This window comes from Mugil cephalus, chromosome 18 (genome assembly GCF_022458985.1).
Source record: "Mugil cephalus isolate CIBA_MC_2020 chromosome 18, CIBA_Mcephalus_1.1, whole genome shotgun sequence".
Lineage (NCBI taxonomy): Eukaryota > Metazoa > Chordata > Actinopteri > Mugiliformes > Mugilidae > Mugil > Mugil cephalus.
Genome location: NC_061787.1, coordinates 12,054,009 through 12,064,663, shown reverse-complemented (window position 1 = coordinate 12,064,663; position 10,655 = coordinate 12,054,009). Strand labels below are relative to the sequence as shown.

General features: G+C 41.9%; 1 protein-coding gene across 2 annotated transcripts in view; it reads right to left on the bottom strand.

Annotated features, from left to right (window-relative positions):
- Positions 1-2,452: 2,452 nt before the first annotated feature.
- sh3kbp1 (SH3-domain kinase binding protein 1) overlaps positions 2,453-10,655 on the bottom strand; it is a 36,942-nt gene continuing 28,739 nt past the window's right edge. Inside the window, exons 8-19 of one of the 2 annotated variants that reach the window (XM_047567922.1) lie at positions 10,462-10,531; positions 9,970-10,064; positions 9,788-9,883; positions 9,635-9,686; positions 9,461-9,532; positions 7,628-7,763; positions 7,453-7,523; positions 7,226-7,332; positions 6,293-6,430; positions 5,316-5,527; positions 5,165-5,228; positions 2,453-4,831 (exon numbers count right to left, since the gene is read on the bottom strand). In XM_047567922.1, coding sequence (XP_047423878.1) covers positions 4,793-4,831; positions 5,165-5,228; positions 5,316-5,527; positions 6,293-6,430; positions 7,226-7,332; positions 7,453-7,523; positions 7,628-7,763; positions 9,461-9,532; positions 9,635-9,686; positions 9,788-9,883; positions 9,970-10,064; positions 10,462-10,531 — 1,152 coding nt within the window. In that variant the 3' untranslated portion in view covers positions 2,453-4,792. The remainder of the gene's footprint in view (positions 4,832-5,164; positions 5,229-5,315; positions 5,528-6,292; positions 6,431-7,225; positions 7,333-7,452; positions 7,524-7,627; positions 7,764-9,460; positions 9,533-9,634; positions 9,687-9,787; positions 9,884-9,969; positions 10,065-10,461; positions 10,532-10,655) is intronic. The other variant, XM_047567923.1, reaches the window with a different exon arrangement.

The window sequence follows — 10,655 nt, the reverse complement described above, 5'->3', positions numbered from 1 at the left end:
TTCTCAGCTGTGTTTTCAACAACAAAGAAAGTCAACTTCCAGACTTCCTAGCCCAGAGTAGTTGTATTGGCTGGTTTCATTCTTATTATTCAACACATAACTTCCAAAACTCAACCTATCACGAAATAGAAGGGCCATTTTGAAGTTTGCTCGCAGATTGTGCTGATAACTGTGACTGCATGGCGTTATGAATGAGTACCAGGTGTCAAAATTGGACTGTAGTGTGAAGTGCCAGAGGATATCTATCACACCCGCTCACAGGGGAACAGAGGCTACAAATCTATGTGTTCCCAAAATAACCCCTGGTCCTTCATTAACTTTTTTTTTCAGTGTAGTGGCAGAAAACTGCAGTCTTCTGCGATCTGCAATTCTTACACTTAATCTATTTTACATAGCCATGAATATGCATCTTAGGTTGCTTATTGTAATAATCTTGACATTTGTGGAGGCATATCTCTTTAAATCTGCAAGAATGTGTGGCCACACTGGGTGATTTTATTGTTATCAGTATATTATCAAACACATACAGGAATGCTGTTTTCTTTTTGTATCATTTAAGAAATTTTATGTCCAATATTCAGTCTCTTTTTGCTCGTCCCAAGTGGAAACTCTCCACTTGGGACTGACTTAAAAGGGGTGAGGAGGTGGAGATTATGAACTCGTAAAAGTACCTTGGGGTCCACATCAACAGCAAACTGGACTAGTCTCATAATACGGACGCCCTCTACAGTAAAGGACAAAGCAGGATGTTCTTCCTGAGGAGACTAAGGTCATTTGGCGTCTGTAGTAGACTCCTAAAGACCTTCTACCAGTCTATGGGTGCCAGGGCTCTTCTTTGCTGTGGTGTGCTGGTGGGGCAGGGCCAAGGGGCCAGGGCCAAGGCTGTGTACTACTACTTTGTGTACTGTACTTTTCTATGGTACTTTTCCCCAATGGGGATCACTAAAGTACTATCTTATCTTATCTTATCTTATCTTATCTTATCTTATCTTATCTTATCTTATCTTATTTTAAACATTGCATTGGCTTTTGTATACTCTGCAGCAGAATACTGTACCCCTGTGCACACACATGGACGCCTAGTTCAATACAGCCATGAGAATCATAACCAGGACAATTTGCTCAACACCATTCCCCTGGCACCCTGTACTATCAAACATTACCCCTCCAAATATCTGCCGTGCAGATTCAAGATGACGTTATTGATCCCCACAGGGAAATTGTGTACCCAGACGATACTCTAGAAGGTTGAAGACTCACCCCGTCTACCAATCCATAAAGATATCTTTAACCCACCCACTGCTTCCAGGCGCCCCATCTGGAAGAACCCCACATCAGCTGACTTTAGCATCCAATCAGCCCGGGCGAAGGAATGGGCGTCCGAGGAGGTCGCCAATAAACACCTGGTGTCAGACCCTACTAAACAGGTCTGTGGCACCGAGCTTCCAAGGAGAGAGTGGGCAACTATAAATAGATTCAGGACTGCACATGGTATGTGCTTAGCCAGCCTTCAAGGATGGGGCAGTAGCCCTAGCCCGCTATCAGTTGTAGAGCAGACCAGACAATGGAGCATGTTGAAGCGTAACTTCTGCAAAGACTGAGAGGAGGATTAGCCACCCTCCACTCAGCCGGGCAGGAGGCAAAAGCTTGGCTAAAGGACTCCGCATTTGCTAAGTAAATAAAACGTTTAGGCACATTGGCTCTGTGGTTAGCGCTGATGCCTCCCAGCGAGAAGGTCGGGGTTGGCTGGCAACCTGTCCAGGGCGTAGCCTGCGTCTCGCTCGATGACAGCTGGGATAGGCTCCAGCAGCCCTCGCGACCCTAGTGAGGATTAAGTGGTGTGGAAGATGAGATGAGATGTTCAGGCATGTGGTGATGGACAGACGAGTAACAGAGACGTACTCAATCATGTCATCTATGCGCCGTGGAGCTGAATTTGATTAGAAAAAATGGTCGCTGTCTGAGAAGTGAGCTGTTTAGAGTCAGCTATCGTTGTTAAGGACAGTTGCTAACTGTTGCTACCTGCTGTTTGTCATTTTAACAGAAATCTGCTGAAGCCAAAACCAACGCTCCCAAAGGCCAGACAGCTAAAAACGAACAGAAAAGTTATATAAACCTGAGTGTCGCTTTAAGCTTGTTTCAATAGTTTTCACATCTTTATTTCTATTTCATTGTTACGGTCAGTTTTTCGCTCAGGTAAGCAGCAGGTAAAACTGTTGTTTTGCCACACTTTAATGCTCTAAATCATTCCACGTTTGTGGTTTTATGTTACATTATGTATCCGGCTGTTGCAGAAATCCTGCCATGGTTTCAGTTCCGTTAAGACTTCATTAAGACTTCCCTTTTTGCACACTGACCTTCAGTGACCTGAGAGCAAGAGCGTTATTCATGCAAGAGCAAATGGCAATGATCATTCACAGTGTTCTGTATACAAGCACAAAATATTCACACATACAGTACATAATAGCATTTTTATTACACTGAAATATAAAAGTATATATATTTATCACTATCCCGGAGAGAAAGGACCAAGTCAAGAAAACAACTTGTAGCCTCAGTCGTAGCGGTTTTCTTGTTGTCATACGAAAGACAGAAAAGAAAAGAAATAAAAGATTTGGAATTGAAAACAGGAAGGCCACAGTGACGGGTTGCCATAGATTCTGTGCACATATGGGGAAGGGAGGCAAACAGCCGTACATGCTACCATACATCCACACACATGCTCGCACACATTTGAATCTTTTTTCACTTGTGAGGACCTTTCAATGACTACATTCCTCAAACCCTGTCCTTAACATCACCAGATTCAGGGGTGTTTCATCAGCTTTATAAAGTCAGGGAGTAAAAGTGCAAAAAACGAAAAAAAAGATAAGGTTTTTGTGCAGAAGGCGATACATTTATATATGTGTGTATAACGTGTTAATTTGTCTTTAGTTTTGTTCAGGAAATAATTTGATATTTGGATTGATGCCACTCTCATGTCTCTACATTAAAAAATACAGCAGGGGGCAGTAGATTCTTAGCATAGCTTAGCATGAAGACTACAAACAGAAAACACCTTGTCTTGCTCAGTCAAAATGTAACAAACTCCCCAAATAATTAAGAAAAAGGACCTTGTAATTAAGACATCAAAACCAACTACTGAGTCATGCACGGGAAGACATCAGAACTGCCTGAGAATTGTGATGTTTTTTCTTCTGTATCAAAGTATTTCACTTATAATTTCAGTTCTTACAACAATGGGACATGGAAGGAAAAGTAAATTGTCAGTAGCTTTTTCTGTGCTTCTATAACCTCTAAAACTTTTATGTTTTTTTATGAAAAACAGTGTTGAAATGCCAAGTTTACACATTCTGTCTTTACAATTTAAATAAGGTATTGTGTGTTTATTTGTTACCATGGTACAGAGTCAAGCTAGCCGATTCCCTTCATTTCAGTCAAGCTAATTGATTGTTGATATAGCTTTTCCCTGATATCCGACCTTACAATTGAGCTGGTGAGGTGAGCTGTCATGTGCTTGCATGTTTAACGCTCTCAGATGTGTAATATATGACTGCAGTTTAAAACAAATTGCATTGGGGTATACCAGTATACCCCAATGCTAATGCTACTGAAAAGGGTTAATGGAACAGGATCACCTGCCTGTGTATTTTAGAAATATCGAGCACAGCTAGAGCTGTGTTTCTAATCTAAAGCCAAATTTAAACCTTGGAAAGTGGAAATGACGCACCTGTCATCTACACTAGGATTCACACAGAGGTCCAATTCACAGAATTTGCTGAATGGCTGAATTCAGTAATGGTATAAGATAAAAAAAATTGAACTGTAAATTATGTAAAGATAAGTGTAATCTCAGAGAAATACTAAAATACTTGTGACTGTGCATGGTTGTTCCACCTACGATGCTTTTGAAGAAGTCAAGATCCAAAACATATGACAACACATTTCAAACAAAACGTCTAGAAACTTTCCAAGAAACTAAATGTTCCTTCTTCTGTTTCCGCTGTGGCCTAAAGCCCTGTGGTGAGTGGACACATTAGTCACTACGACGTCAATACCCTTGAGCAAATTTATGATCCCAGATGTCGTTAGTTGCGTAAACGCTACGCAAGACCTGGACTTAGTTGTTGGACCCACTGTCTGATGATTTGTTCTGTAGCTTTGTGTTGTGTTAAATACACAAACAAACAAAAATTAAATAAGCCATTTTTAAGTTGCACGATTCTCTGTAAGAAAGTGGTTTCTTAATGGTGGGAACTTTCCTGCTGTGGAAATTTGTGTTTTCCCCTAAGTGTCTCTAATATGAAAATGTTTATCTATAGTCCTCGCGTGGGTGGAAAACAAACGCACACACACACACAGATAAGAGGCGAAGGCCGCAGAGTGGACGCAGAACAGCACGGAGGTCGTCTGAACTGACCGGGCTACGGAGGTCAAAGTTTCCTTCAAACATAAAGTACCAGTGAGGTTGCCGCGGCAGCCATGGCTCTGCCTCATCGTTCTGCGACAGGCCGTGGTCAGTCAGTACCAGTGGCACAGCAAGCTTCGAAAAGATAGCAGTAAACTGAACAGAAAAGCCTCTTTTAGAAGAAACGTAAAGAAGTAAACACAGGATAAGGCGGCGTCGAAGTTGGGGGTGAAGGTGGCTGATTCCATGGTGCTGAACTGTTGCTGATCGCGATGATCATTTGGCACAAAAATTGTTTTGGGTCAAGTGTCTGGGCCAACAGTGAGAACGTTTTTCAGATGATGGCCTTCGATGTGGTGATCAGAGCGCGATGATGAGGATGCTTCATTTCGAGAGGCTCTTCTTTATGTGCTCTACTTCCACCTGTGAGGCAAATCCACACATACAATACGGTTAGCTGGATTACCAGTACCATTATACAAATCAAGAAGCAGTTCCTGATCAATCTGTTGTCACGCTGTATTGATCAAGTGAGTTTTCATGTTTAACTCAGTTCCATGTCTCACTGATACATTTAGAGATTTCTTAAAATGGAACGTCTATGTATTATTATTTGCACTAATGATACAGTATTGAAATAAAAATATGAAAATGTACATTGACATGAACGTTTACTCTATACATGCATACTATGCATTGTCCATACAATTATGATTCTTCCACCTGCCGCCACCTTTCACTCATTCAGGATCTCACCTGTAAACTAAGACGAATCTTCTTCTCCTCATCCAGCGCGTGGGACAGCTGCTTCATCTCCTGCCTGAAGTGGATCAACACAACCAGATCAGGTTTAAATGCTTCCACGCAAACTGTAAAGTCCCACAGGTGTCACGAAGCTCACACTCACCTGTGCTGGTTCTTCAGCAGATCTATGGAGGCCCTCAGGTCTCTGAGCTGGTTCCTGAGTTCCTCCAGCGTTGGGGCGGCCAGCGGCAAGTGCCGGAGCTCGGGGGACGGGCTCAGACCCGAGGCGGAAGACGGGGAGACGGGACGATGGACAGAGTTCGGTGGGGTCAGGACTGAGGGCTTGGCAGGCAGCGGCACTTTAACGTCAGGTACCTAACACAGATCCAAAAATTTGAATATTCATCTATTTTTACATTTTCACAGTACATTCAACCTGATGTTATGATTGTGTTTTGTGAATCTGAATAATAGGACAATGTAGTGATGTTGTTTTGAGGTACAGAATGAAGTTTTTGTCTAATTGGTTAGCACATGCGCAGACCAGATTAGTGCTGAGGACGACTTTGGGATATGATCACTACATCAACAGGATGGATCTGGACCTTAATGGTGACGTTAATTTTCCAACTGTAAAATATTAATTTCATTTAGACAGAAATATAATATCATGCACGGAACTCGTTTTACCTGGGGACATTCACAGACATCCTGTGATCTTAATCCTGCGTGAATTGTTCATGTCCGTAATTAGTAAATTAAAAATTTCATTGCCAATTGTCCTATTATAATATGAATCAGCACCTTTGCTGTGTGGGGGTAGATAAAACAAACGACCAAATAAACAAAACTCTCAGATAAATGGATTAATGCATTAATATGATCATTATGGTATATAATATAATATGTGTAAATAGTGTAGTAAAGCAGAAAGTAACAGAGACATCATGACAATGGAATTTCTAAATCACAGGTCAAACTAATCCGTTGCGAATAGGGCTTTAGACATGACTATGAATCTGTCATCTGTCAGCACATCAGACACAAATATAGTCACAACCTGGCTCCCGAATATGAACATGTGAACTTTGGCGCCATCTGTTGGATGGTGTAAAAAGTGTGAATTTGCTGTGATCGTACAGAAACGGGGGGAGCTCCTTTCCTCAGGGAAATGTCTGCAGATCTGGTGGAGATGGGCTCGTGCTCCTCCTTCCGTCTCTCCTTGTCCTTCCTCTCCTCTACCGCGGGGGGGCCCAGGTCTATGATGGACAGAGAAGACTGAAAGAGAGGGAGAAATGTGTCAGTCGTCCAGATTTAAGACTTGAAACTGATGGCCAACAAAGAACAAGACAATAATTAAAGGACTAATTATTCTAGTAAACACATAAGAAGGAAATGTAGGAAATGGAAACAGAGCAATATATTGATAAAATGAAATTATTTTGTATTTAACTCCCTTCCACTCTCTATTGCTCTCAGACACTCATCATACTTTTATGCAGAGAGAAAAACATGACAAGACTGATTGGACTTTTATATATTACTTGGTTAAAGCCAGTGTAATCATTTAACCTAGCTCTGTCAAAAGGTAGGAAATCTTCCTACCAGCATCACTAAAGTTCCCAATCAACCAGACAACACTGGGCTCAGATTATCTTATCCATAGTCTCCCCAAATATTTTCTCATCTACTCTTCTGCTTTATTTTTTTCCCTCTGTGCAAATGTACAGAAATTTGTTGCCCCACAGTTTTGCTTTTGTTTACATCTGTTTCCCTGTTAGATCACAAGATGTTGCATTCAGTGCTTATTGGTGTGTTGTGCTGTGATTTTCAAATCTTGTGTGTGCAAGTTTAAAGATCAGAGGGAAGAATGTCTTCTCCTTTGGTGAGTGGTGCAACCTGATTTCAAAACTCCTGTACCCAGTTGTACATAAATGGGAACTAAACCCCGTATATAGCAGAGGGTGGGGTTGGGTTTACAACATATATTGCACCTGCCACCAGGGGGCGACGGAGTTATTTTAGCTTCAGCTCTGGGGGGATTTAAAGACTAAATAAAGACACACTACTCACCGGTGTGAGGATCTGTGAACGAGGCCGTCGGTCTGTGACTCTCGGCCGCGACGCTGTTGGATGATTCAGCTTCTCCGTTGATGAGATGACCACGTCCAAGTCGAGATCTGCGCAGACACACACCGGAAACACGCAAATTTAGTTCACACACATACACAGACAAAGAAAAAGAGGCCTGACACCGTAGCCCGATCTCATTGGTGGATGCTCCCGTCAGTCAAACTCACCGGTGTCATGTGACCTGTCAGGGGCAGAATCTGGTGTCGAAGCCCCGCCCTCTGACTTGGGGCTTTCACACCTGAGCAGGTAAACCATACAACAACGTTAGGCCCGGTACGCTCAGGGGTGTGTCGACGTTTTCTAAGAGTGTGTGTTTGTGTGTGTGTGTGTGTGTGTACTGACGCTAGTGTGGGTGGTCTCTCAGGACGCCGCGGGGGGTGGGAGGAAGAGGAGGAGCTTGACTTTGGGGGGAGGGGTTTCTTGGGAAGGAGAGTTGGGAGGGAGGGCTTGGGGATGTCTCCGACCTTCACCTCTTCACCTACACACAAATATACACACACACACAAAATCACACAAACAAACAGAAACTTACAGACTTGAACACACAAGTGTGACTCAGACATGCGTGACTCATTAGGCGAGGGGAAGGTAGCGTAAATCACTGAGCTGCAGCTGCAGAAATGGACCCAATGTGACCTTTAAAGAGGAAGAAAAGTGGCAGCAGAGCAAAGAGGTGAGGTTTAAAGATGCACAAAGGCCTCGGGGTGAAAAAAGGAAAAGCGACAAATGTGGGACACAGAGCACAAAGAGGATTAAAAGGATCAGGCATCAAGGTGCTGGCGCAGTATTTATGAGAGATTTCACCGTCCACTGAAACACGAGCCAAGCAGTAAAATCTGCTTTTGAACATTTCATTTCAGTCCTGATGCTGCTTCATGGTCCATAAAATGAGGAGAGTCATCTCATCCCAGTGATGAACTTACACCTATTCTAAAAGTTTAAAGGCCCAACCTTCCACTCTGTATTTAGACATACAATATTAATTTCTGCCTCACAGAAAAAAAGTTATTATTAAAATGTCTTGAAAAGTAAAATCTACGTTTTCATCAAATTTTAAATGTCCCAAAATTATTGCGACCTTTTGTTGACTATCAGTTTCTTTAAATTAATATTTCCCTTAGAGCACAGAATAACCCCTGTTTCTGATCATTATATAGCACTAAATGTCTTTTTCATCACCAACCAAACCTAAATACTCAGGCCAATCAGAATATTACATAATGAGCAATCTAAATGTACAATTGTTAAATCTTTTCTATGTTTCATGGCTAAATCTGGAGACTGTAACAAGTCAGTGCCAAAAACTGCAGTTCCCCAAATGTCCACTTGAGTCTGGCTCACATAGTGAGTCAATCCCCATATAGCTCCACGTTAAAATGTCTAACTTTACAGAAGAAATAAGCGTGTTTGCAGCCTGGTAAGAAAAACTAAAAGGTTTTGTTACAACCTATAAAATAATTTTAACTAAATGCAGTTCAAACTCTGACTGCGGAGGGGAAGCCTCACGCTAATCCTTCCCTGACAAGTCTGGTGACTTTTAATGGCAAATTTTATATCCCATTTTTTAACTTACAGATACATAGAAAACAAAAAAATATGAATAAACCCTGTTCAGTTGCTTTTTCTGAGCTCCGGAGCATCTGTAGATTAAACAGCTGTAGACAGTAAACCAATATTGTCTGGTTAGAGAGGATGTGGTTTTTCTGCTTTAAATTTATAAATCTCTTAAGTTTCAGTCTCACATGAAAAGCTTGTTCCTCTTTATATAGGTTATATTGCTGTATGTGTATGTGCATTTTGTTTTCCCATTTTTTTTTTTTTTTTTTTGATGAAAATCTATATATAGAAAAAGAGCGATTGCTTTGTGTCACTGAAATAATAAGACTATTGTGGAGACAGATAGGGACGTCTGTCTCTGAACAGCAGTTACGTTGGTGCCACATGAACCACAGTCCCGTCGCTTCCTGTTGAAGGCAGACTCACGTCGATTCACTTCTTCAATCAAAGCTCTTTTATTTGCACAACAAAGGACTGTTTCAACACCTGGCCTTGACAGAAACCAGCCTTTCAGTTGGGAAGCAACAGATTTGAAGCTTTCTTTAAAAGATTAAGAAATTATTAAGCATGTTAGTCAGAGCTGCTGGACAATCAAAGCCGGCCCATGGAGGAGATTACCTCGATCCTGGTCTCTCTGTGGAAGATGTTCAGGACGCTCAGGAGGAACCTTCTTGACCTCAGACTTTTTCTCTATAGGTCAGAGTTCACAGGTTTCTGATTTTTGATTTCGACTAGTCCTTTTATTTCTCTCTCAGACCACAAGAATAAAAAGGAGAAGTGAGCTTGAGTTACCTGAGGTGTGTTTAGCCGACGGTGCACTCGGAGGAGGCGGTTTCTTTGGTCTCTGCAAACACACAAAGAAGTGTCACAAAATCCTTCTGAGAAGGTTTCGAAAACATTAAATTATAGAAACAGCTTTTTTTTTTTTTTTTTGGTCAAAATCACCTCTTTCTCAACTTCGAGCAGCTTCACAAAGTTATCTGGGAAGACACCTTGCCTTCCCCCGATTTCCCCCATCCACCAGCCTGCATCAGCACATTCCTGAACAAAAACAGAAAGTTAGTTGTTTTGCTGAGACGCCTGCAAATGCTGCAAAAATGCGGCGCCCACACATAGGCCACACTCACCCTGGTGATGATGTTGATGATATCCCCCTCTTTGATCGTCAGCTCATCTTCATTTTGTGCTTCATATGGAAAGAGGACTTTACACTGCTCGCGCCCTGACAGCCAATCAGAGCAGAGACAGCGTCAGACAAACCCAGCAGAGCAAAAATGCAGCATGAAGGTGAGAAACAGATTAAGACAATGTGGTAATGCACCAAAAAAGTTTGCATTAAACAACACCCACTTAGAACTAAGGACAGCTCATAAAATATATGAAAAAGTGGAAAACAAATATAGCTTTTCACAAGCGCCTGAACGCACCAGTGCAGCAACTTTATGATACAGTGATAATAAGAAAAAATACCATATTGGTCTGAAAACCTGCATGGAAGGAAGGAAGTGATTATTTATATGCAATTAGTACATGCACATTTACCGTTTCACAGTTTGAAACCTGTTATTAACCCATATGTTTGTTCACCTCTACATGAGAGCAGAGGAGCATCTTCTCACCTTTGGTTTTGCCGTCGGGTTCAGTCTTCATGGTTTCAGCTGCAGCGCTCGCCGCTTTCACCTCGTTAACCTGAGTGACAGAGAGGCGACAAAAATACTTTAGTTTGACATATCAAGCACTCTCACAGCAGATATCAACATTTGTGAGCGGTTTGTTTTGGCATCTGACTGTTATTTTCTGCTTCTTACCCGAC